The sequence below is a fragment of the Anopheles aquasalis genome, chromosome 3 (genome assembly GCF_943734665.1).
Source record: "Anopheles aquasalis chromosome 3, idAnoAquaMG_Q_19, whole genome shotgun sequence".
NCBI classification, from domain to species: Eukaryota; Metazoa; Arthropoda; class Insecta; order Diptera; family Culicidae; genus Anopheles; species Anopheles aquasalis.
In genome coordinates, this window is record NC_064878.1 from 35,801,564 (window position 1) to 35,827,044 (window position 25,481).

The window sequence follows — 25,481 nt, forward strand, 5'->3', positions numbered from 1 at the left end:
TGGGTGAAACGTTGCTCTTGCTGTCGGTCGAGAAGGATGGCACGGAGGATCCACGCTTTGAGAATCTTGCCTACCAAGGAACGCTCAACGTGGCGACAAACACGCTGCAGATTCCTACCGTACGGATTGCCGCCGGAAGCTACGTGACGGGACTGCAGTTTAGCTACACGGGCGATGTGACTTTCTTCAATATTCGTGAAACCGCAGGAACGGTCAGTTTTTCGCTCAACAACGTCACCCCGGAAAGGCTGGCGGACAGATCGTACCTTCTCGTGACGGTCGCCTGTAAGCTGCAAGACATCGAAGTGGCCCATGCGGTGGTAATCGTGCGCGTGGTACGTCCACCGGCTCCTAAGTTTGTTAAAAACTTTATCGAAGGCCAACTAGACCAACGAACGCTGAGTCTGAGTATGGAGAAGGTAGAATTTCAGCTCGATTCCTTCTCCCGGGACACCGTGGTTCGGTTGGCCGAGGATGATCGAGGATTTTTCGGTATCATTCAAATTCTGCCCGAAAATGTGTTCGAAATCAATCTACAAGGAACGGTCACCCGGGAGTCGCTGCGTGGTTTATCGCGCTTGCTACTAACAGTCGAAGCGACCAATCCGGGTACGGAGAAGTCCTTTTGTGTGATTGCAGTGAACGTAATACAACCACCGCAACCAGCATTCGAGCGTTTGCTGTATGATGGAATGATCGAAGAATCCACCGGACAACTCATCGAACCGATCGTCATTAAACTAACGCCAGAAACGGTAGATGAAACGGTGCGCTTCTCATTGACCGGCGACGATGCCTCTTATTTCATGCTGGAAACCTTAACACCAATCAGAGAAGGATCTCGAATCACTTTGGCTGCACCGTTGAGCGACGATCTAATCACCTCCAGGGAGCTCTTTCAGTTCAATGTTCTAGCGACCGAACAGTTATCGTCAAAAGAGACCAAGATCCCGGTGGTGGTGTATGTGAAGCGACCATTCGTCAAGTATCCCAGGTTCACGAAGCCTCTGTACAAATCACGAATCGGTACCAATCTGCAGCTGGTTCCATTTGAGGAAATCATCCTCGAAAGCGGAAGCTACGTAGAATCAGCGACCGTTTCCATACTGAACAGTAACACCGATCTGTTTAGCGTCCGTCTTAGGGATGGTAAAGTAACGGTGGAGTTGCTGAGACCCATAATCATGACCACCATCAGCGAGCTCGATCGGTTCGAGTTTGTTGTGGAATGCAACAATCCCGGTATGGCGTCTGGATTTACTACCATCATCATCGATATCGATCGTGGCGCTAGGCCGGAATTCGAGGAGCTTTACTACACCGGAGAGCTAAGGGAAGGGACAAAGGACATTACCTTCAGTACATCGGTGGCCTTAAAAGCGGGAACCTTTGAAAGCAGCACTCAGTATCGCTTAGAAGGAGTCGACGGTGGACTGGTACGGTACACGGTCGCGGCCAATGGTCGGCTGAGTTTGTACCTACTCGATGAGGTGTCAGCGGAGCAGCTGAAGCCGCGATCGGAACTACAGTTCCTTGTTGTGGCCACCAATCCTACCAGCATCCTTTCGCAGTCACACCCATCTATTGCGCCGTGTTCCGTGAAGATCGTTCGTACCGTCAAACCCATCTTTAACCGGAACTCATTCAGAGGAAAGCTGGTCGAAGGAGAACCACCCTACGTCGAGTTTACTGATGATGCGGTGAAGCTGGAAATTGGCACCATACTGGAGTCGACGATGTTGACGGTGATGGAAGCTGCATCCACCTCGAGCTACTTCGATGCAACGTTTGCTGAGGATCGGGAAACGGTACGAATTACGCTAAAGTCCGGTGTAAAGTGGGAGCAAATTCGTGCTCGCGTATACTTCGCCCTTACCCTGCAAGCCACCAATCCCGGTGCCGAACCAACCGAGTGTTCCCTGGTGCTGGACGTGGTGAACCTTCCGGCTGTAACGCCCGCCTTCAGTAAGTCCATCTACCGTGGTTCCCTGCAGGAGGGCACAAGGGAAGTGATGTTCTCGGCAGCGGACACCATCACCGTGGATCCGGCCACCATTCTGCCCACGTTCCAGTACGCTGCGATCGAAAACGATGCCAACCTGTTCGAACTGGTGCTGACGGAAGATAAGAAGTTCAGGGTACTGCTGCGTGATAGCATCTCCCCGTCGGCCATTGAAGGGCGCGATTTACTAAACTTCATCATTAGCATCAACAATGCGTACAGTGCCGTCGATACGGCAACCATAGTGATCACTATCAAGCTGGACGACATTATCAGTCCGATGTTCACGAAGCTGCTCTATAATGGAAGTGTCGATGTGCCGAACCGGCAGCTTTTGCTCGCTGAACCCATCCTCCTCAACGCCGGTACATTCACGGAAAATACGGAGCTGGGTGTTGGCGGTACCGACGCAGCAATGTTCACGGTGGCCAGGGATGGTGCACGTGTCGAGCTGGGACTGAAAGACACGGAGCTAGAGGAAGGTCTACACTACATCAGTGCGTACATCCAGGCGACCAATCCGGGCAGCGATACGGCCACAGCCTTTATCCTCCTGGACGTAACTGGAAGCCAACTACCACAATTCGTGCAATCGGCAGTCTATGGCTACCTAGCGGCCGGATCTAGAAGCGTCCAGTTCCCAACCGGTTCCGAGTTGAAGATCGTTCTATCAAGCACGGCACCGGGCTTCCAGTGGAACCTAGAAGATGATGACTATCGATTGTTTGATGGTTTGTTGAACGATGATACGTTCACCTTCAAACTAAAAGACTCCGTTACCGATGAGCAGCTAGCGACCAAGGCACAGTTTAGCTTTAGTGTTACGCTCAAGAATCCAGCCAGTGGCACGGTCGTATCACGGGTCATAATCGATCGAAAGTTGCCGACTCCTGCGTTCTCTAGGACGATGTACGGTGGGTACTTTACGCCGGAACTCCAACCACGGTTGACCGAAACGATTAGCATAACGGAGGAGAGCTTCAGCGAGCGGATTGTTGTGCGGATCAAGGACTCAAACGTTGATTTCCTAACGGTTGAACAAAGCGGACGCAATGTGCAGCTGCGCGTGTCTCGACCTGTAACGATAAGCGATTTTCAGGGTTTAGAATTTGTCCACGTCCGGCTTGAGGCGAATGTTGATGAGGAGCGCGGAGAGGAATGCTCCATTTTGTTAACCCTTCCGGAAGGAAGTAAGTACGCCGTGAAAGAGAAAGCCAGATTGCCAAATTCTCTGATCTTCATTCTACTTACAGCACCGTGCACTCCACTTCCTCCGATCGTTGATTGTACGGGTTGCTACAATTGTTCCACGGGCAATGTACTGTCGGATGTGCCGGTATTCGAGTACGGGAATTATCGATTTGAGCTTCGAAGTGACACAATCGGTACGATCGGTTCCGTTCGAGCCCTAGTCAAGGATCCAACGGCACTCGTGGAGCATCAGCTGGAAGTACAGGATGGTCAGTAGTTCTTAGATAGTCGGGAGGTTTCAATTCGGATAACACTGATACTTTTCGTCTCTTTCGTCCAGCTTATCTACAACTCTACCTCTCCATGAGTCCCGAGGGAACTCTGACCTTGGCGCGACCAATAGAGCCGAAGGTGTATGAGTTCACTGTACGAGCGATCAACGTGATGGCGGGCAAACAAACGTCCGTCCGAGTGATCCTTGACGTGCTGAGTAGCTACGAGTGCACCGAACTGGGACGAAAGGTGCAGAATGTAGAAAAATCGTTGCTCATAGTGCACCTGGATGAAGGTCGTTCACATTTGACCATCTTCCCGACGGTCCTAGGATCGTGTGAGTACGTCATTTTGAGCCAAAGTCCTGCTAGTGACCCATCGTACTTTGATATTGACACCGAAAGCCACTGGTTGGTGTCACGTAGCTTCGATCGAGAGGATCAGGGATTGTTTGGTGGAATGCAGGTGCCCCAGTTTCAGCTCCGTTTGAAGCTGCTGTGTAGTGATGGTCGTGCAGCAGGCCAGCAACGCACCAAACGATCGTTGATCGATACGAACACGATCAATTACGCCTCGGACATTACTGTGATCAATGTTGTCGTCGATGACATCAACGATAACGATCCAATCTTCGTTAATCCAACGGCCGGAGGAATGGCGACTGTTTATCTGGCGTATCCACATCCAGTGCTGGCTGGTAAGCTTATGTTGCCTTATCTAGCCATTCTGGAGGCCAGTGATGCAGACGAAGGTTTAAATGCAAAGATACGGTACAGTTTAGAAGAGAATGATCACTTCGGGGTTGATCCGCAAACGGGATGGATACATCCTGCCACAAACTCGCTGCTCGAAGAAAATCACATTGAGCTAACGGCGATCGCTACTGATCGTGATGGAGCATCTGACGGTCGGAGCACAAGGCTTACACTGAGTGTGCAGCGATCGGAAGAGTCGCAAATAGTAGTCATCACACTGGATGCAATGGACGAATCAATGGTCGCTGAAACTATCGATCGGATCAATCGACAATCCAATTTCCATCTTAAACTTCTGCATCAGGCGTATGTTCCAGTGAGCAGCTCCGTTTCTCGACTCGACTCGAAACTGCAACAGCAACGTACGATGCGTTTAGTGGTTTACGCTATGGATGACAACAATCAACTGTTGGAGTTTGATGCTATCCAGAGGTAGGTTCCAAGCGATCACGAGCACACACCTTTACAGATCGGTACAAATGATCAATCCTTTCGATCTTTTCAGCACTATTCTAAGAGCAGTACCTAGCATAGGAGCATCATCGATCGTCACGATCAACGAGGCGATCTGCTCCGCCAACGGAAGCCAGTGTGCAGATAGTTTGCGGGACCAGTCGACCCGCGATGGTCTGATTGCTTCAACGTCTGTCCTTGGTGCATTGCTTCTGATTAGTTTGGCCGTTGTCAGTTTCCTGTACATTCGCTACGTAAGGCCATTGTCAAAGGGAGCTACAAGTGCATCCGATGATGTGGAGCAGCTGGAAAACGATTTTGATCCCAGCCCTCCACCAACTCCACCTTCGCTGGGGGGAAAGAAGGAAACAAGCGAAGCACGGGACGAGCGGCACGAGCACGATCGCAAAATATCGATCAACATTACCGGCATCACTATGCAAGGTTTGTTATGAGCCTTTCTTTCTTCTGCCTGTCTTTATGATAAAAAAATGTGTGTTCCTTTGTGTTTCTTAACTCTTTATAGACTCAGAAGACACGCTCACGGATAGCAATCGATTGGCACGCACGTTGGGTGATCGACTAGACGAAGAAGATGAGTACGGTGGCACTACGGCTGTTCCGGAAGTGACCAGCGAACCGAAGAATGTGAAATTCAATGAACTAGTAGAAAGGATAGAAGTTGCGCATGATCACAGCGATGATGAGGAAGAATCCGTGTTCGAGGAACGTTTGTAGAGTGCATTAGGAGGCATGTTTACTGGTAAGCCTTTTATGAATTGACATATAAGAATAAATACTGAAGAAAACAACATCGCTGTTCTACTAATGTGACTATTGTAATATGTCGTTTCCGCACACCATGGTTTAAATTTTAAATGTAACATAAAAGATATCTATACCTGTTCAATTCTCGGATGCGATTTAGCTTTAAATAATCATTTTTATCTATTAGTTAATTTCAATTCATTCGATACTTTAAACTCGTGATGTTTCCGGAAAAAAGATTTAACTGCAAAAAAACTGCTATCATGATTACTCGCAAAGTGCTGCTAGAAAGTGATGGTTCTAACATCATTGGATAAGATTTGACGCCAAAATTGTATGCTTATCGCGCAAACCCCAAAGAATTCCAGAAATAATTTCAAAATTTTGAGCTCCATTCCATTGATTAATTATGGTTTAAAAAAAATTAAATGGTTTTTTAAAGAAATGAAATTGTTAGTACTAAACTTTCCAAATCATCGATGTTTTAGTACTGGAGCTCATAGTTGAAGACGAAGAAGGAATGGTCAGAGCGAGTTCGAGTCATAAAAACACTTTTCGCGAGGTTAGTTGGTTTGTTCGGATGTGAGCGGTCTGGTCAACAAAATTTCGGCCATTTTTGTTACTTTGTTTTATTAAAAAATGTACAGTTTGGTTATCGATTTTTGCCTGCTCCGTCCGTGCGCATTTCTAGTCTCATTTCCCTCATCTGCCTGCCGTGGTCTGCACCTCAATTCTTCCATCGCAGTCCAGTTCGCTAACGCTGCTGTATAAGATCTGTACTTCGAAAAACTGTAGTTTGTGTGTAGGGTGTATGTGTGTATGTGTGTTTTAGACTTCGTCTCGGTTTCCTGCGTATTCATTCTTTTTTCCGTTTTTTTAAATATACCTTAATTATCCATACTCATAATATAATATATTTAGTACTTCTCTATTCCTTCCTCACCTTTACTGCCTTTTGCGCTCCTCTATCGCCATACCCTGCATTATTCGTGTTTCCGCCATCTACTATACTTCAACAGAAGCGACTCAATCTCCCAAATCTCAAATTTGGTATTCGTTCTTCATTAGGAGAGGTTGAGGCTCATTCCTACCAGAGAATGATGATTGAAAAGCGGTTTACGTCCTTATTCCTCCCCCTCAAGCTGCAAACACTACCATCGTGCGCTTTTAATTTTCAATCCAATTAGCGCGACTGTGACGGAACTGACCATTTATAGTTCTGATCGAACTGACATCGGTTGACACAATCATTCTCCTGATTCGAACCGCTCTGATGCCCTACTATATGTATATGTTTCTCGATTGCGAATAATTGTCTACTGAAGACGCGTTGTCGATCGATCGATGCAAAACTACTTCCTGAAAGGATGGTTCATACTCCAGTTCGCCGCAAACGTACGACGGGGGGGTAGTTGCGATTGTTGCAAATTGGTCTAATAATGTAGATCGCTTGTCGTTTCCAAAGCGACAAGTACACACATGCTACTAATGCGGATGAATGAACGTTGATGAATCGATGAATGCATGCATGTAACGCTTGTTTTATACAAATGAATGCAGTCACACGCGTTCGCGGGGACTCAAAATGGCCTTGTTCCATTTATGAAATGGTATCTAGCTGTAGATGGAGCAAAATGAAAATCGTTGATCTCTTATTCGTCTTCAATCTCTTCCACTCACTCTGCAGTTTATCATTGATATTTCCTTTTGTTGAAAGACTGTTTACCTAGCGAGTGTGATTTGAAAGATCAATTGGAGAATCTTTTCTGCACTTATGGCGTAGGTGTATATATGGGGGGTTCTAGAACTGATGAGCTTGTTGGCTTCTTCTGCAACAAGAAAAGTATTCCCAAAAGCATCGTGTTGATCCCTGCAGTGATACCTCTCTCCTGTCCAGATATGCAGATAAACTGGCAAACAAGCCATAAAAAAACGAACAGTGGCAGTGATAATGCAATAAAATGGCGACAACTCATTCTCAGCGCGATTTGTGCGATTTGTGTGACGAAATCCATAGGCTCGGGTCTCGGGATTCCCCTATGGCATATCCGTTTGAATAGAAATCTGTTCACAAAAGTCAATCTTTATGGCAGGCAGGGATATGAGCATATAGTCAGTGGTGGTGGTGCGTTTGCTACCTTTTCCGGCTATTAGAAGCGGAATAGTGGCTCATTATCAACGTGAGTTCATACGACGATACCATCTATCGTTCCACTGACGAACCGAACGGCCGTCCGCGGAGCATCTAATATCATTCTATCGTCCGTTATCATCGGGCATCGGTTTAAGCTCATTAGAGTATGGATTCAAGAGAGGTGCAAATGGTTTTAATGCCTTCAAATCGCTACTATGTCTCCAGGATACTGTGCTAGTTTCGTGTTATTAGCGTACATTTGAGTTCGAACAGGGGGAAGGACTTGGCTGAGAAAGGGGCCCTCTCTTCTCTACAGTCGAAAATAGCGTGTAAAGGTTACACGCTCTACACCCTTTACTTGGCTGCTCCTGCTGCTGCTGCTGCTGATTGTGCGTTCGCGCATGTCACGAAGGAGAGCGTATTTGTGGTGAGTAGTTTAAAGGAACCAACGCTAATGCTAAGGATACAATTTACCAGCAATTTTCTGTCGGGGTTTACGCCCCCATCGACCTAACGAGAAATTCTGGTCGATGGCTTGAGATATAAATAAACGTAAATGACACTCATTGCTGCCTACAATTACTGACCACCGAGCAAACGTGCACTGCAAAATGTCGAAATGGTTCGTGGCCTGACTATTGCGCCACTGTTTAGGTCGATCATCTTCTGGTAAATTAACGGTGACGGCCGGAACGTCTACACGTTCACCTTTTTGTATCCGATTGATACACCATAAAAAGCGCTCTCACGTGTAACTTAAACTATAACTACTACACTACTACACGCACCTAAGCACTACCCGAACGCAATTCGTCGCTGACTATTAATTGAATGTTTCCTTATCCACTAGCCGCGAGTGCTTCCCCTTTTTCCCACGGGACAGCTACATTCCGTATTTTCCCCTTCATGCGCCATGCTGCTTGCCGCCTGGATCGCCTTTCCCTGGGACACATTACCATGCATTGCTAGTTATGTTTGTACAATACAAGAACCCAATCCCGCGATTTCGCTTTTGGCTTGGGGGAATCACACCCCACAAGTGCAATGCACAAAACATACGGAAGGAGTTGCTACTAGCACGCTCGTCGCTTTCGTTGGCGATTTCCTCCTTGCTTACGATTTGTTGTTTCCTCATGATTAATTGGTTTTTTTGGTGTGTTGTTGGTAAATATCGAACGCAAAAGATATTCAATTAAGTGGAATTAAAACAAAAAATAAAACATATCTAACTTGGACGCTGGACCAACGACACTCGATCCGTGCGATCCGGCTCCCTCTATGGAGACACGTAGGGTGGTGGTCGTCGGTAGGAAGGTGTGACGGGAGATTTGCCACGCGATTCGCGACCACCGACAACGACCGCCGGTGGTGGCACGTACTCATCAACGTCCTCGTTATCACCTGCAATCCAGGGGAGGGAGTTCAAATTGTTAATAGAATCTGTCATCTGTCTGATATAGGAAACCGGTTGTGGCCGTGGCCTTTAACATACCGTCGTTGTTGGTGCTACTGTAGGAGGGGGGCAACAGTGGAGGTTTTTCGTCCTTCAGTATAACTGGTGACTTGTTACCGATTTCGGGCTTCTCGTCCAGCTCGTCCTGGAAGATGACCGGTATGCCCTTGGAGCGGAACGACTTTCGCTCCTCGTCGGTACCTTGGGGATGGGACGACGTCGAGGCGATAGGTTTGAAATTGATATATTCTTTCATTACTGATCAATATTAGTTTCGCCCTCAGCCAGATGGTTCGTGGGACCGCACCGTACTTACCGAGTTCCATCTTGCCCGTCAACCGCCGCTTGTACAGCACACAGGCGATAATGGATGCGATAAGCAGCATGACCAGGATAATGACCGTCGGCAGCACGAAGGTGAGCAGATAGTCGTCCTTCGAGATGGGCGGTGTGATGGCCTTCTCGGGCTCACTGGTCGCATGATGCGGCGTATCAAAACCATGGCAGTTACCCAACGGCACCAGGCTCACGTTTTGAAGGCTAAACTCTTGGCCAAGCGTTTCGCGCACCTTCGCCCGTATGGTGCTATCCTGGTGTAGCAGAATATTGCGCAGTCCTTCGATTTCCTCCTCCGGACACCGTTGGTGCTGCCGGTTAAGCGTGGTGTTAAAGAACGACACCTGCACCTGGCCGGTATGATGTATTGGCCGGATGTGATTGATCCGGATGTAATGCGTTGAGGAATCACCAAACACGGACGCCAATCGCTCGATAAAACGGCGTTGCACCTGTGCCGTATTGAACTGCTCGTGCGTCGTGTCAAGCGTAAGCTCGAATAGAACGCTATAATCACGCTTGTGGTTCGGATTCACAACGACCACCAGTGCATCCGTCGCCGTAAGACCCTCGCGATCTTCAGCCATCTGAAAAAAGCATTTAAGCAAATTAATAGGATTATGGGAGGGTTTAGGGACCCCTTTGGCCATGTCCATGTGCTTACCAAAAGATACTCTTTGCGTCCAATATCACTTGGCCGGGGTACACCATAAAATTCCTGATTTTTGCTATCAAACTGTAACCAATGGTACGGGTCGAGAGTTTGGCGTTCGGTGGTTAACAGTTTCAACTTCAGCTCGTTGCCATCTTCCGGGTCATAGAAGGTATCCTGAAGGTAAACACAAAACATTCATTAGTAAAACCATCAGTGTGAAGGGGAACTGGATGTTCTGGACTTACAGTCGGCACTTTGAATACGAGTAAATGGCCAACGGTTGCATTAACCTGGTCCACCTGATTCCGTGCCTGTGGTCCATAGTTACGCGAAATGCTTTGCGTCGGTTTGGCTTTTGGAAGAGTCGGTTTCGTGCACTGCCCAATCTGCTGGCCCTCGATCGATTTGACGGTAATATCGGGAAAGAGTGCATCGTTGAGTGCCTTCTCCGTCAGAAGCGCCACCAGCTCATCAAGCTTCTCTTCCGGGCAGCGATCTTTCGGGAGTGTCTCGTTCGTGTAGACCAACGTCGCGACCTTAGGGTCCTGCAGGCTGTTGCGGATGTCGCGCACTACAATGTTATTCAGTGTACTGTCATCGACCACCTTCGCTATCCCGCGAACAGCCACCATCTGCCAGTCGACGTTGTTGGTGAACTTGCGGCTCAACCGCAATGCCAAACTAATCTCGTGGTTCACGCTTCGATGTGATTTATGCTGCTGTACGACGATGTCGACCGTTTCAGTGACGGTTAGGTTACCGGAATCGGTTGCACGCAACTTGTACTGCCATCTAGACACGTCCTTTTCAAGGGGCCTGGAGAGAGGAAGAGACAAGAATCCGTATGTATTCGACTGTAACTCCATGCTACCAAATACTCGGATACTTACAGGCCATAGATCTCTCTGGTTTCTTCGTTGAATTGAATCCAAGAGTTATGCTTCAACGGTTGCTCCCGGCTGTCGAACAGCTCCAGTCGCAAGTTGTTACCATCCTCGTTGTCGTAAAAGGTTTCTATCGGTATTACGTAGTTGTACACCTTTCCGGCAATCACCGGCTGTTTGGGGAATCGGTTCCGGATGATTGGAGGGAGATTCGTTGGTTCGTCCAACTCCGTCGTCGCGGCAGTCGTGGTCGTCGTTGTTGGAGCCTCAGTCGTTGTAGTCGTCGTTGTAGTGCTTGTGGTGGAAGTCGTTGTTGGCGCCATCGTAGTAGTCGTCGTAGTGGTGGTTGTCGTTGAGGTTAACTCTTGGGTCGTAGTTCTTGGAGTGGTAGCCTAAGGGTGAAGAGAGGAAGAGACAGAGCTTTTAATCTACCGTAACAACCCAACAGGTCATCCTTGACTTGTTATGGATGTTCCTCTGTTTCCGGAAATCACTTCGACTTCGATTTCGACTTTGAGTTTCTGATAATGATGTACCATCCGGTATGTCGTCCGTATATTAATATCGTGTACAGTATATACACTATACCATTTACAACATTACCAAGATCGGTAGTAGGTTATCAGTTCTACTTGAATGCATACAAGCGGAAACCAGCCAGTCATTGCTCTCACATGCTCACAGCGCTTACCTCTGTGGACGACGGTGCCACCACCGTCTTTTCGGTGCTGGATGGCACGTTACGCGATTCCGGTACGGTGCTGCTGGTCGTGGGCTCAATATCGACGCTTTCATTCTCTTCATCGTCATACTCATCATCGTAGTTGTACTCTACGTCCTTTACCGTGGCCGTGGCGGTTTGCCTGGGAGTGGTGACAGACGCTTCGACCGTGCGCTGTGTTGTCGTGGCCTGCACAATCAGCCCCAATCATCGATCAGAGACGTAGAAGAGGAGGGGAGGGTTAGTTATGCACAAACAATGGTATTTGCATCGATCGTAAAAAGAAGGAAAACAAGTTGGAAATATAACTTTATAACACGAAAAAAAACAAAACCAAACTCGTGAAAGTGAAGTAATCAGAGAGAACTATTATTTTGAATTGTTCGGAAAATAAGCAAAAGAAGTATTTTGTGAAAACAAAGCGTACTTGAAGCGTTATTGTGCTCGGATTAATGGATGAAAAACGATGGTTAAAGTTGGTTTTGGAATGTTCGTAATAGTAATGTTAACCGCCATGAACCGTTTTTCCCCCTTTTACCAGATGTCTTATGTGACTTATACAAGAATCCCCCCGTCCCTCGTATTTACAATTTACACTAACGAAACTCTCATTTCGATTCCTATTCAAATTTGATCGAACACCTATAGAAGGCATATGAAGGCAAAATGGAAGCATTCGAACGAAACAGCAAATTAAAAGTATTGTACACTTTTTACAGATACATTTGCCTTTCCCGTATGCCCTCCATTTATCAGCTTATCATTAAAAAGCTGCTTAAAATATAATTCCATTCCAGTACCCAGATATGGGGTTTTGCGGGATTGCGCTACGCCGTTTAATAAAACAAAATACATTTCATTTTGAAATCACCCATCGCTTAACATAAACATTAATTACAAAGAATTATAATTCCTAATGAAATGAATAAACCTGAGTGAGAAACAAAAATGAATAAAAAAAGAACCGGCTTGAGAATGAATGTGATTAAAATGCACATAAAAATCCCTGCTCCGAGTGAGCATAATGCAGTTGTGAATGCAAATGAGCGCAGTTTCAACCACTACTAACGAACAAATGTATTCCCAAAATAAAATGGTATTACAACAAAAAAAAACAGAAGGAAATTCCGTGCGTGCATATTGCGGTTCTGCTTGCGCTTGGTTGCTCGTGATCGTTGCTTATAATTGCGTGAAGTTCAAATTCTAACAAAAAGGAAAACAACCGTGACGCTTTGGCAGGCATTTTGAAGGTATTGCAGAGTTACTACGGATTGGTTGGCATTATGTGGCTACCTGGAGCTCTAGGGTAGTACTAGGAGCAACGGTATCGGGTTCTGGTGCCAAGGATGTACTGGGGTTGCTGGCGGTTGCAGCGGGGCTAGTAGCAATGCTGGTAGTTGCGGTAGTAGTATTGGTCGTGGTGATGGTGGTGATGATGGTAGTAGTTTTGGTAGTGGTGGAAGTTGGTGTAGCTGTTTCTGTAGTAGGAATGGCAGACGCTGTTGTAGTAACGTTGGTGGAAGAAGGGTCTAGGAAGAGCGCGATCGCTGTAGTTGCTGGGGCCATGCTGTCAGCAGGTGTAGTTCGCAGTTCTGGCAATGTGCTGGCAGTTGCCAGGCCAACCGCCTGCTGTTCGTTGCGCGGGGTTATTGTGGTCGACTTGTCAACGGGAAGACCGGTAAAACGTGGAGGTAAATTAGGAAGCACCGTGATACGGACCCCGTGTGAATAGTAGCCCTCATCCTGCTCGTCTAGTATTTCTTCACTCTGCGTATCTTCCTGGCTGCCTTCGTTTGAGTAAGGTGCCACTGCAGCACTTGGCTCCTTCGGGTTAGGCGTGGTTAGCGGAACATTACTGGTGATCATGGTTGACGTCTGTATTGTTTCCGCATCGTTTTCGCTTCCGCTGATCTGCTCTTTATGAGCATCGTAACCTGAGCCTTCAATTTCTAGAGACTCCGAGTCGGGCGATGGAGTGGTCGAAAACACGTCCACCGGTAGCGGAGACCGGTGATCTCTCGTTGGTGCCATCGGAGTTGAGGAAATGGTGAGAAGATTGCTTCTCGGGCTGCTCGTCGTGACATGAACTGTCGTCGTCGTACTATCAGTATTCTGCTCGATCGATAAGTAACGTGTGTGAGTGTTTTGCGTGTGCAAATGTCCGGATGCATCCAGGTGTGAAGTGTACAATGCACGGGAACGAGCGCGTTGCGTTTGTGGATGGATGGATAAAAGTAATGCAATTATTTGTAAAAACGAATTTCAATTGTTTTCGTTCATATTGATTTGTCATTCACACAACGGGCAGGAAATAGGTCGTTCTGTTACGATGTCGATTGCGATTGCATTCGTTCAGTGTAGGTATTGGGTAGTACGGTTTAGCATTGCTTTGCATAGTACGGCAGCCAGAGAACATCATTTCCGCATGGATTGAGTTCGAGCTTCAGATCACTTGTCATCGCCCTTTGCATGCACTCAACAGGATATTTAGGTAAGAACTCTTTCTCTCTAGCACATTCAAACCGTGACATCGGCCTATCAATAGCGCGGAAATGCAAAAGCTATCGATGCATGAAATTGTAGCAAACGCAGCACAAAATATTGAATAATAACAAACGATCATGCTGCGATCATGCTTAATACGAATGCTTACTATGATTGTTGCCATACGTCTACAGAGCAAATTAGATGGCAACAGTCAATCATTCTAACTGATAAAGATTTCACAATCTCTCTCTACCAATGTTTGATTAAAAAGCTTATACAAAGAATCAAGGATGGAAGGACGGTAGAATAATGCAAAAAAAACATCACGCAAATCCGCTTAGCCTTTTCGTAATCAAGAGATGTCACTATCCGCAGAAATATAAATGCATAGCAGCTACGCAAACAACAATATGTTACAGTAATAAGCGTAAATCAGGATTCAAGCAATGCACTACATTAAATACTACATGACTAACGGAAGGGACAGGAGAAGTAATCGTGCCTGGGAGAAATGATTACTTCAACCAAGGTGCCAAAGGCTGGGAAATAGGAGTGGGAACAAATGATTCGATATCAACAACAGCAGCAGCAGCAGTAGTGCAGCAGAAGAGTTCTGCGGATGTGTTCGAGCGAATGGCGAAAGCAATAGAAGGATTATGGAAGAAGCAAAAACAAACGATTTTCAGTAAGTATCCGAAGCAAATATGAAGGTTTAAACAGCCACGTTCCCAAGGCTGTGGTATTACATTCACGTTGAATTTATAACACGTTAAAATTACCCCACACGACAATCCCCCTTCGTCACCTTCGTCGTTGCGGTTTTGTGCTGTAGTGGACGGTTTACGGAAACAGCTGGAAACATCATTAGCATCGGTAAAAGTGTCGCATAGAAAAGCGGCGTAAATACAACAAATGAGCCTAACCTCCTCTCCCCATTGCAACCCAACTTCCAGCAAAACACGAGCGGCGCCAAGAAGTGCCCACATTAACTCGTGTGTAATGATAAACCAAGTGTAATGTGACAAAAGCATCACATTAAATCGTGATGAAGTATTCTCACCCATGCGTTTCCGCGGCGAGAAGAATTAAGCACCACATTCGCACGCGGTGTCTTGCTTCGTTGAATGTTGAAGCATGAAAACAATGCTGCGCGGAGAGCCCATTACATTCATTAGTGGAAAGATGCTTCAAGGACAAAGTTAGCAAGCGCCAGTGGCTTTCCGAGGGTTTTCCGAGGATGATTGAAGGTTGTCCTGCCCTGCGCCACATGGGTCTTCTGGGCGAAGGCCAACAAAACACGAGTGTAATGCTGTTTACCGCAGGGTTTCGTAGTTTTACACTCCTCAAGGTGTGCAAAATGGAGAGCAGCACGTGCGAACAACATGATGTCAATCTACCCAACACAACAACAAGAAGATTAAATGCAAACACGCAAGCATTCGGAATGCGTTAAAAAACAAGAGCAGCGCTGGCAAGCAAACAATTCAAGGCGAAAGGAGCATCAAGGAGGAGTAAAGAGCAGTAAACAAAAAAAAGACATCAAATACCCGACAAAATAGTGGGAATGCGTTAGAAACTAAACTCTTGATAATAGTCAAACACACATACACGCATACACACAAACACACATAAGCTGGGAGGCGATCATAAGGATAATAATGCAAGGCACTGGTATTATGAAATGGTATTACTTTGTACTGTTTCTATCACATTATCGTAGTCAATAAACTCAGACCTTCGTCAGCTTCTTAAGACAGATATGGAGAATGGAGATATCTCATTTATAACATTTAAAACCAAGCATTTCAAAAACAGCAGCTGCCTCCGTAGTTTAAAGTTGTTTGAAGTTTGGCTGAAGTTTGTCAAAAAAAATTATTTCTTTTTTTTTGTATCAAAGCGCTCGTTGCAAGATTCAAACATTTATCTCGTGGTTATTATGATTTGCCTTGGTCTTTAACAATAAATAAACATTATGTGACGAACAAGAGCGGTTGATAACGGCGTGTACTATTAAAGTTTGCTATTGAATTGAGCGAGGATGAATGGTTCTACACATTTATTATTCGGTCTTTTCATGTCCGTTCGATGGCAGATTCGACGATTGATTTATCATTTATGCATTTTATATATTGTCTCCCTGTGCAGCATAATGAGTGTAACAGACAAAAACCCCTTTTGCGCTTTATTCGTGTTCTATCAGATTATTAACATAGAACAACGCGGGTTCGTGGAGAACCAATGTTTGTTGGTATGTTAAATGCAAATCGATGCAATTCGTAATGAAATATCGGAAAACTGCTCAACTTGGATATTGCGCAATTCGAAATCCAAAATCGAATTCGATAATTTGGCAATTTATTAACTAAAAACCTGTAATAAAAGGCAATTCTGCAAATGAGATAGTGCCTTTTGTTTCATTCAAATTGCAAAAGCATTTTATACTACATTGTTAAATATTATCCAAGATTTCCACATAGAAATGATCAAGTTAACGTTAAATACTAAAGATTACTGTGATTGATAAAACATAGGTCGTCTACCAACATGACGCCCACAGTGCCGTATATTATCCAACAGTGCAAATTTGGTATGAATCACAAAGTTTTTCAGACTATTTGCATTTGCTTGAGGTCAAAATCGAATGATTAATGAGCGATTTTAGATAGAGAAAAATATTGGTATCTATTTTACTATAAACTATTCAAGCGGCAGATACAGACACACTTTTTCGCTACAACACAGTGAAGTGGAAAGCTTATCACAACAAAATGATACATCAACACATACGCTCATACACACCAGCACACACACATACAGCAAGGAATGCTCTGGAAAGCGGTGCAAAGACAAAAAGGATTCTATTTTTCATCGATTCAGCCTTGTCGCTTGTTGGGCCCACAGCATTTGTCGTCTTTATCGCCAATGGTGATTTATCTGCGACGTCTGGAGAAGTCATTCTTTTATTATTGCGTCTGATGCACTAGCAACACTAACGACATTCGAGGAATTTATAAGTCTCCTTTGGAACCATGAGTAACACTCAGTTCTGTGGTTCACACTGGTTCATGTCATTTGTTGATTTGTGATTTGGATAAAAGCCATTGCCATGCTATGCGTCTTACGATTAGAAATTATTGAGTTTTGAATTGATTCACTGTAAGGATCATAACGATGGAATATTCTTGATGATCTTCTTGGAATTCCCAAAAACATGAGAAAAACAAAACCTCAAAATGCAAATAGTTGATCTGCTGCAGCAAACAAAAAGAAAACGTCATTAAACATGCAGGCCTTTCACGTAAAAAGGCTTTGAAAAAGTTTATTCTGTTGAAGCTCCACTGCCTCTCAGGAACAGATAAACTTTCTATTGCCCCCGGCAGAATAGTTTAAGCACAGCTGTGCTCTGTGTTGTTAAAGTCTTTTAAATATTTGATGAAATTAAAGTTTTCTGATACAACATGACCCGTCAACTGACTTGCACGAACTTTTCGATCACAGTGACCGCAACACGTTTTCCGATCACAACTATAGCCGATAGCGTAGCGCACATTGCATTCCACAATAAAAGAAAAAGTCCTTTAAAATGGCTTTAAGATAATCGCTCATGAATAAATCTTCTTTTACGTAACCGTTCGTCATCCGACGAAACATTATGCGTGTGGATTTTTTTCACGTCAGTTGTTAAAATTTAAATAAAAATAAAATAAAGTCGCAATGGTAAGTAACGATTTTAACCAACCACCGGTTAGTCGTTGATCTTGACAAAGAAAGAAACTCCTTACTAGCCCACTCGAAACGATGGTTGCTCAAGGCAACAGGAGAAAGGAACAGAAAAGGGACAGAGGGAAGGAGGGAGGTATTTCCTCGGTTGGACAGTGTTTGCTTACCTTCACCAATGAAACGGAAGCGACAGTGTTAGTAGAGCGAGTGTTAGTAGCGGAAGCGGTAGGTGGTTTCGGATCCTCGGAAGTTGTGGCAGCGGCGGTGTTGGATGTGTTTGAGGTCGGGGCTTTCGTGGTAGTGCTAGAAGCGATGGCTGTTGTGGCTTCGGTCATCTGACCTATCCTTCCGCTGATCGATATCGAAGAGTTTGTCGTGCGAAAGCCTTCCGGCAAGGATGCTCCTGCTGTGGTCTGTGGCTCACTGTCGACAGACGGAATCAAAATGGTTGTCGCGACCGGTGTAATGCGATTTGGCTTTGGTCGATTTGTGATTGTTGTGCTGGTTACCGGTGCGGATGTGGTCTGAAGCAGTGTTTTAGTGCTTGTCGAGCTCGTGGCTGCGATCATGGTAGGTACGATCGTGGATTGAATCCCACTGCCTTCCGAATTATTTATCGGTACGTCAGATGATGGTTTCTTTGCACTTGACCTAATAATTGTATCCATGGGCACAAGCCTGGGCATCAAATCATCCATTTTCTGCGTTGTAATAATAGGCTGTGTGCTAATTGGAATAATATTGCTAGTGGTTAATGGCGTTGTCGTGGAAGTGAAGGATGGATTGCTTCCACCCTCTCCAACTGGCTTGACAGAAGACTTGGCTTTGGTCGATGAGGATAGAGATTCTAATGGCTTATCCGTTACCGGCAGTACAACGTTTGCCACTGTTGAAGGTCGGTCGTAAACAAGCGGTACTTTCGCTACATTATCCTCTATGACGTAGTCATCCTGAAACACATCATCTTGCAGACGTTCCAATTCTGGTAAAAGCAGTTCCGTTTCAACTATGCGTTCGATGTCAATCAGCTTGTGCTTCGCCTTCTTGGCCAGTAACACTTCTTCCTCTTTCTTGAGCTGCTCATTGTTACGGATCGTCTTACTGATGGTTGATTCCAATTGAGACACGCTCTCGCGGAGATCAGGCAACGGTGTAAAGAGTTCCGGTTGGTCAGCGCTCCCAGTTGCCGTTGTCGTCCCGTGAATGTGGTGCTGTTGTTTAGCCAAGCGCTCCTTCACCTGAACGTATAGGCCGTGGTTGTGCTTATGTTTGGATGACGGCAGAGTTGCTTCCGGAGTTGTCGAGGGTTTCCGTTTATCCACCACACTCCCCTTATCCCCACCACCTGCCAGCCGATGCTGTTCCGAGTCCCCTTTGACTTTACTATGCTTGTTAGTAGCTAGGGAGTGAGCAGGAGCACTGTGCACAATTTTGCTGCCAAGCTGTGGCTCAGGCTGCTTTTATAGCGTAATCGCACGCGAGGAATTATCCACGAATTTTGGAAATTATCCACGATGATTTTTTTTGGGAAATTGAAAATCATTCCCAAAGCAACAGGTAGGTGGTGACACACGATATGCACACGTGCACGAGATTTGCAGTTTTTTTAACATGTTCGGCGATATATCGGCAAAGGGCAGAGTATTGGCGAGGCATGTTAGTAATGCATGATGGAAGCGACACATGTAAGGGAAACGTACAATATGGAAAATAGAGAGAGAGAGAGAGAGAGATAGAGAGAGAGAGAGAGAGAGAGAGAGAGAGAGAGAGAGAGAGAGAAAGAGAAGGGAGGTGGAAGGGAGAAAAGAGAGAGAAAGATGGTGAACAGGAAAAGAATGTGTAAAATTCATAGCAAACGATAATACCATTTAACTGGTATTTACAAACAATGCGAAACCTTTGCACAAAATGACATGTTCAGTCGATGATGGGACACGAACGCACACATATATTCTGAATCGTGCCCTCATTGACCGCAAGACCTTCACCACATATCCTTCGCCACGTCCCATATCCTAGATAAGATATCCTTTCACTTAGTAGGAATATTGTCACAAGATATTATAAATCCATCTATTACTATTCCACAGACGCTTGTGCAAAACACTGCTGTGCTGTGTGATAAAGGGAAGGAGCATCTGAATTAGGAATGATAATTAAAACATCTAAATGTGGATGCCGATGGAGGATAAATAAACGAATGAAATATCAAACTTAAAAATATTACAGAGATTTGTGATGATAGCAATTGGATAGTTACCAAAAGATAAACAGGGCTAATTTTCAAGGAAGTTGACTTACTTCTTTCACGTATTTATGAATCTTTTCATAATTTTTTTACAATACAAAAGCTCTACAAAATTAAGTGAAATAATTCTTTATGCTTCACTTGATCAGTGCGCAATATTTTATATGTGCTGCAGTAAATTAAATTCTTGCAACTTTGGAGAGAAGCAGAGATGTAAATGGTTTTTTTAACTTCCTTAGTTTTGTTGGAAAATCAACATGGTTTTTTTTCACAAAATACTTGCATTTATCTCCAATGCCGGTACAAAGGCACAAATGGAGCAACATATTCTGAATTTGACATTCTGTTAAACAATGTCTCGCTTGTCCTTTAGATTTGTAACATTTCCATTTAACACTGACCGTCCTCGATGAAAGTTTGCTAGAGCGCGTTGATAGCGTCTGCTGAAGGTCAGTGTAATTTTAAGAAATGCTAGAACAGTCTGTAAATGAAAAGAGTAGAAGTTGCACAAGCACGTGCGAACTTTTCACTCTGGTGGCCCATACTGGCCCATATTTAATGTAATAAAAGGCAGTAAGGCGTTATGACCGAGTTAATAAATTGACCGAGTCTGCTATATTGAGCTTAAATGCAAAAAACCAGAAAGTTCGTCGTAAACCAGCACAAAACAATTGAAATGCCTAGCACTAAGAACGCTATAAAATAAGTCTGCAACATAATGATCGTAAAGGGAACTGCTCCAATCTAATGGGTTATTCGGAAAACAGGGAGAAACGGGATTTGCTTGGTTGGTATTATTCTGCTAGTAAAGTTAGCAGAAACAACACACACAACTATAACATTAAATAAAAATAATAACGAATGATTCAGTAACGAGTAAAGAATGGAATGTTTTCACTTCCAAACATCATTTTCATACATCTTAGCTTTATCAAAGTCAATTGGTATTGGTTTTAATTTCAGTTGATAACACATTTAACGTTTTCCTTAACACTATATTTGTATAGATACCTAAATACTATAATACTGATAAAATGACGAATGGAAGTGAACATATAAATCACTAAATCTAGCTATATTCAATCGTGGAGCTAACTGGAGATCAATCAATTATGTGAAAGAAGGGCAAAACAATTTACTTTAATGTAACGGATTAACGATACAGATATGAATTGATAAGGAAAAATTAAATTCAATGCATAACATAAACTGATTTGTGCTATCATGAAAATATCTCTATGAATCTGACTACAAACAAGGTTTACTAGTGTATAGAATGTAGGTATGTCGTACAAACTGAAGAATGGTTTTGTTAGCTATTTCCTTCATATTTTGTAAAATTGTCATTATCGGTATATAATTGGAAGTGTTCCACAATCTATAGAGTTACAATATATAACGTTCGTTGTTACAAAAGTGTTGCTTTGCAAAGTTTTATATCACATCTCATTTCCAACAAAGCCTAGCATTTTTTAGATGCGATTTTTTTTAAACAAATATAGCAGTAGTTCTAAGCAATCTGCCATTCCTAGGGAATGACAAAATAATAATATGTATCGCAACAATCCAGAAATAAACCAAGACCATTCACTGTTAGTATGAGTTAGTTGTATGGAATAATTTGCTGTATTTGTGTAATGTTCGGTGAATGTGTTTATACAGTCTTAGAAAAATGTGTGAATTATGTCCGTTTACCATGTCTTCTGCTATATTTTTGCTTCTACATACACCAGAGAAGTTTAATGGACGTAGGTACAGGTACAGAACTCTAATACTAAACACACAATCTCATTAGAATATGTCCAAAGATGTTGTTGTTAGAATAGATAAGGGGAGAATGCAAGATATGGTTTCTTTGAGGTAAATACTCATGGTTTTTGCTTTGAGCAAATATTGGAAAAGGACATGTCATTAGTGCACTTTACTCATTAGATATAACAATACTAACACATCCAACGAATATAAACTTACCTCACTGGAACCGTGATGATGCCGATGAGCATGAGGAACTTCCGTTGTTTCACTGAAAGAGGAAGATTCCGTAAAAAATCGTAAATAAAGTATATTGACAAACTTGAGCAAACTCCATATCACATTGCAACCACTTTAAAGATATTCTTTGTCCGTGATATATAGTAGTAGAGAAAAATATTACCCATCGTCTTCCTCGTCATCTTCATCATCGTAATCATAATCGTAATCATCATCGGTCGTTTCCCGCTTAGATCTTTGAATTTCTGTTGGTACTGCGTGTTTAGAGAGAATCCATGAAGTAAACTCCAACTCCGTTAGATCGCTGATATCTGCCAGGTAAGTATTGAGTTTACGGATAGTGTCCTTGACACTCTTAAAGACTGTATCACCGCATCCGACCTATTAGAAATAATTTTAAAGATATTTATCATATTAAAGAGTATTAAAATATTTTTACTTGAAAAATGTAGATGAAACTTACATTGAGTTGAACAATTCCGAATGACTTCCTAGTTAACTCAGGCTTTTTACCGTGCTTTATTGCTTTCTCCAACATATGGCGCAGCTCATTGCCTTTCACATTGAGAACATTAAAAGATTCCTGTATTGAAATGGAATAAGAAAATAAATGCTATAAGTGGTTTTGCAAACGGTTTATTTTATAAGTTTTTTTTCCGATTAGTCCAACATTTTGACATTCTATTTTTGAAATATTCACAAAGCAGAAAATAAATAAACATATGAGGTAACTGCGAAAAAATAAAATAAAAACATTATTCGCCCTTAAGTAATTTCAACCACTCTAGTTCTTTTACATAGAGATAACAGCGGCCTAGGAAATAGCCAAGATTCATTAACTAGTCCCTATTCGAACAATGTTCTACATCTTTATCAGACAATCAACTCTGCCGCCGTCTTCTACACGGCAAGAATTTCAGCGAAGAGTAAGGGAATTACATTAACCAGGCAATCGAGCGATCGAATAGCTGACTGAGCGAATTCAACACGATAATTTTACTATTCAACCGTTCAATAGCAAAAAAGAAAATCCATTTGCAAGCAGGACTACCCTTTCTTAGCCGATCGAGAAACAAAGAAAGTTCCTTAACCCTCGGTTAAGAATCATATTTTATGAACGGTTTAATGCGATAGAACAGGTCATCAGACAATGCTGATCACACATTATTGGATGAAATTAAATGGAAGAAATTGTGTGAATCGTGTGCAAAGAAATGAGAAATCGCCCACCACGCAAATTGCGCATTATTTACACTGATAACGCGCGACAACAGAATAATTGTACTCTATCTTTGAGTGTAATCAGTATAACGTGTAAACTTATTTGTAATTCGAAAAAATAAACCATTCTATTTATATATATTTTCAGAATATAACTTAGTTTGTCAACCATATGGATTTATACCGATTCATTAGCAGCTTAGAAGAGTTTAATGATTGCAAATGATTCTCGAATGAAGTTCTGTCTAGGAAAAGAAATAAAGTTTACTAATCTTACCTCTGGTGCTAAGAAATACTTCGAAAGTGTACTGATTGTGCGTTGTTTCACACTCTGCTTAACGTGGTTCCAGTTTTTGGAGCGTAGAACCAGCGAGAGCGTAATCCTGTTCTCCGAGGGCAAACATTGATCGAGGGCCTATCGTGTGGTATAGGAAAGAGAAATTAAGTCAAATACATCGCTTTAATTGATGAGCAAAACACATTTCGCAGAAGCGACCCGCGGCAATACCCTAGTGGCGCTCTGTATCAACCAAATTAAATCCCAGCCGGAGCATCGATCAATCTTTCGCGTCATCCGTTTTGCAGGAGACCTGCCAACGTGACGACAACAACGATGACGGCAAAATGGTTGCTATGCATGATCTCTGCTTTGGCGCAACACTCGGGCATTGATTAATATGTAATCGCTTGTAGGGTTAGTAAACAGGACCTACCTTTTGGTGAATTAGTTTTGCTGGACTATCTACGCCTAACGGTTCCGCTGCTAGCGGCTGCTCCAATTACGTGAAATGAGACGAATAAACAAAGTCCATTAATAATAAGAAAAGAGCAAACCTTGGAAACGTTTTCAGTGTGAAGCAGTTTATAACCTTGGTCGACATCTAAACAATTTACCAAAATATAAACAATTTGTTATAAGATGAGCTTACCTTTACATCGTCTTTCACCTCTCGTACAAAGTCAAAATCTTCTGCGATAATACTGGAGAATAGTAGCAGTATGATACAAAACGTTTCCCGATACCGTAAATTCATTGTTGTTTCGATCGTTTTGTGCCTTCAACTCGATAAAACTAACAGGCGCCGCTGAGCATGGGAGCAGCAAGGAGCAGTATCTGTTATTATGAATCGTGTTATATCTCCCAACAAAATTCGTTGTGTTGCTCAATGCTATGCCGACAAGGAAGTACAGAATTCAATCGCAACACAATCGGAAAACTGAGGCTCTCGTGATTCAGATGAAACCACAGACAATCTTAACACTAATCTATCACTCGGTTCGACAGAAACATACGTTAATCCATCTAATAATGATTGATGATGGCTTCGATTTCACAAAAGATGGTACACGAATTATTTCACCGTTCTCCGACCAGTTTGTTGTAACATACGAATGGCACCTTGTAGTTTGACTGTGCTGTCATTAAATGAGGTGCAGTGGTCAGTTTGTTCTATCGTAGAATAGGTTGGTTCTATTTGGCTTGCTGCCAGGATGTGCTGTGTTGTATGATATGTTGTCTATCAATTGGTTTATCTTCGCTATTTGTTACGGGTATCAAGATGGAGTAGCTGCAGAGCGCACCGTTTGCTTGAAAATCCTGAGAAGGAAACAGTCTTACAGGGGATTCCAATGCGGGGTTTTCACTCTTTACTCTCCAGTCAAGCCGATTGGTGTAATCTGCAATTAAACAACAAAAAAAAACATAAATATTAATCATCATTCAACTAAACAGTGGATCCCCAGAGTCTGTTTACATCGGCTCATACACGTATCTTTGTTCAATAGGCTATTGAAAAGAATTTGGCTAATAATTACTTTCTTTGCCTTCATATGCATGAACAGCACTTCAAACAAATAGTATCAGAGGTCCAGGAATTATAATTTCACCTTTGATTCTCATCTTATCCAGAAGCTAGTAGCTAGACTATAGTTGCCCAAGACGATCAAACATTTTACAATTATGATCATACCTCTACTACATTCAAATAAGAATTAAAACCAACACAAAACAAGAAAGACATTATTTTACTTATTGTATATGAGTTTTACATTTCTTATCTTCGAACATGCACAACAAAAAAGCGTCGCAATGTCAAAAGACTCATTAGCGCAGCGAGTGTCCGTTAATCATAGCGCCGACGGTCGTTCTGTTCAATGCCATACTGTCCGCGTCATCGATGGGAACTTT

At 43.4% G+C, this 25,481-nt stretch overlaps 2 protein-coding genes across 12 annotated transcripts in view; one reads left to right on the plus strand and one right to left on the minus strand.

The window, feature by feature from the left end:
- LOC126576612 (protocadherin Fat 4-like) overlaps window positions 1-5,486 on the plus strand; it is a 7,581-nt gene extending 2,095 nt beyond the window's left edge. The window contains exons 4-8 of the mRNA XM_050237919.1: window positions 1-3,192; window positions 3,256-3,462; window positions 3,534-4,653; window positions 4,727-5,118; window positions 5,201-5,486. The exon at window positions 1-3,192 is cut by the window's left edge and continues 652 nt beyond it. Coding sequence (XP_050093876.1) covers window positions 1-3,192; window positions 3,256-3,462; window positions 3,534-4,653; window positions 4,727-5,118; window positions 5,201-5,412 — 5,123 coding nt within the window. The 3' untranslated portion in view covers window positions 5,413-5,486. The remainder of the gene's footprint in view (window positions 3,193-3,255; window positions 3,463-3,533; window positions 4,654-4,726; window positions 5,119-5,200) is intronic.
- A 579-nt stretch (window positions 5,487-6,065) lies between these two features.
- LOC126579059 (uncharacterized) overlaps window positions 6,066-25,481 on the minus strand; it is a 64,802-nt gene continuing 45,386 nt past the window's right edge. For 9 of the 11 annotated variants that reach the window (XM_050242299.1, XM_050242296.1, XM_050242297.1 and 6 more), the window contains 14 exons: window positions 24,223-24,970; window positions 24,007-24,063; window positions 23,571-23,708; window positions 22,536-22,655; window positions 22,236-22,453; window positions 22,052-22,103; window positions 13,345-13,737; window positions 11,596-11,814; window positions 10,911-11,296; window positions 10,266-10,836; window positions 10,030-10,194; window positions 9,346-9,952; window positions 9,069-9,278; window positions 6,066-8,977 (listed from right to left, as the gene is read on the minus strand). In XM_050242299.1, coding sequence (XP_050098256.1) covers window positions 8,853-8,977; window positions 9,069-9,278; window positions 9,346-9,952; window positions 10,030-10,194; window positions 10,266-10,836; window positions 10,911-11,296; window positions 11,596-11,814; window positions 13,345-13,737; window positions 22,052-22,103; window positions 22,236-22,453; window positions 22,536-22,655; window positions 23,571-23,708; window positions 24,007-24,063; window positions 24,223-24,327 — 3,366 coding nt within the window. In that variant the 5' untranslated portion in view covers window positions 24,328-24,970 and the 3' untranslated portion in view covers window positions 6,066-8,852. The remainder of the gene's footprint in view (window positions 8,978-9,068; window positions 9,279-9,345; window positions 9,953-10,029; window positions 10,195-10,265; window positions 10,837-10,910; window positions 11,297-11,595; window positions 11,815-13,344; window positions 13,738-22,051; window positions 22,104-22,235; window positions 22,454-22,535; window positions 22,656-23,570; window positions 23,709-24,006; window positions 24,064-24,222; window positions 24,971-25,481) is intronic. The other 2 variants (XM_050242302.1, XM_050242303.1) reach the window with 2 other exon arrangements.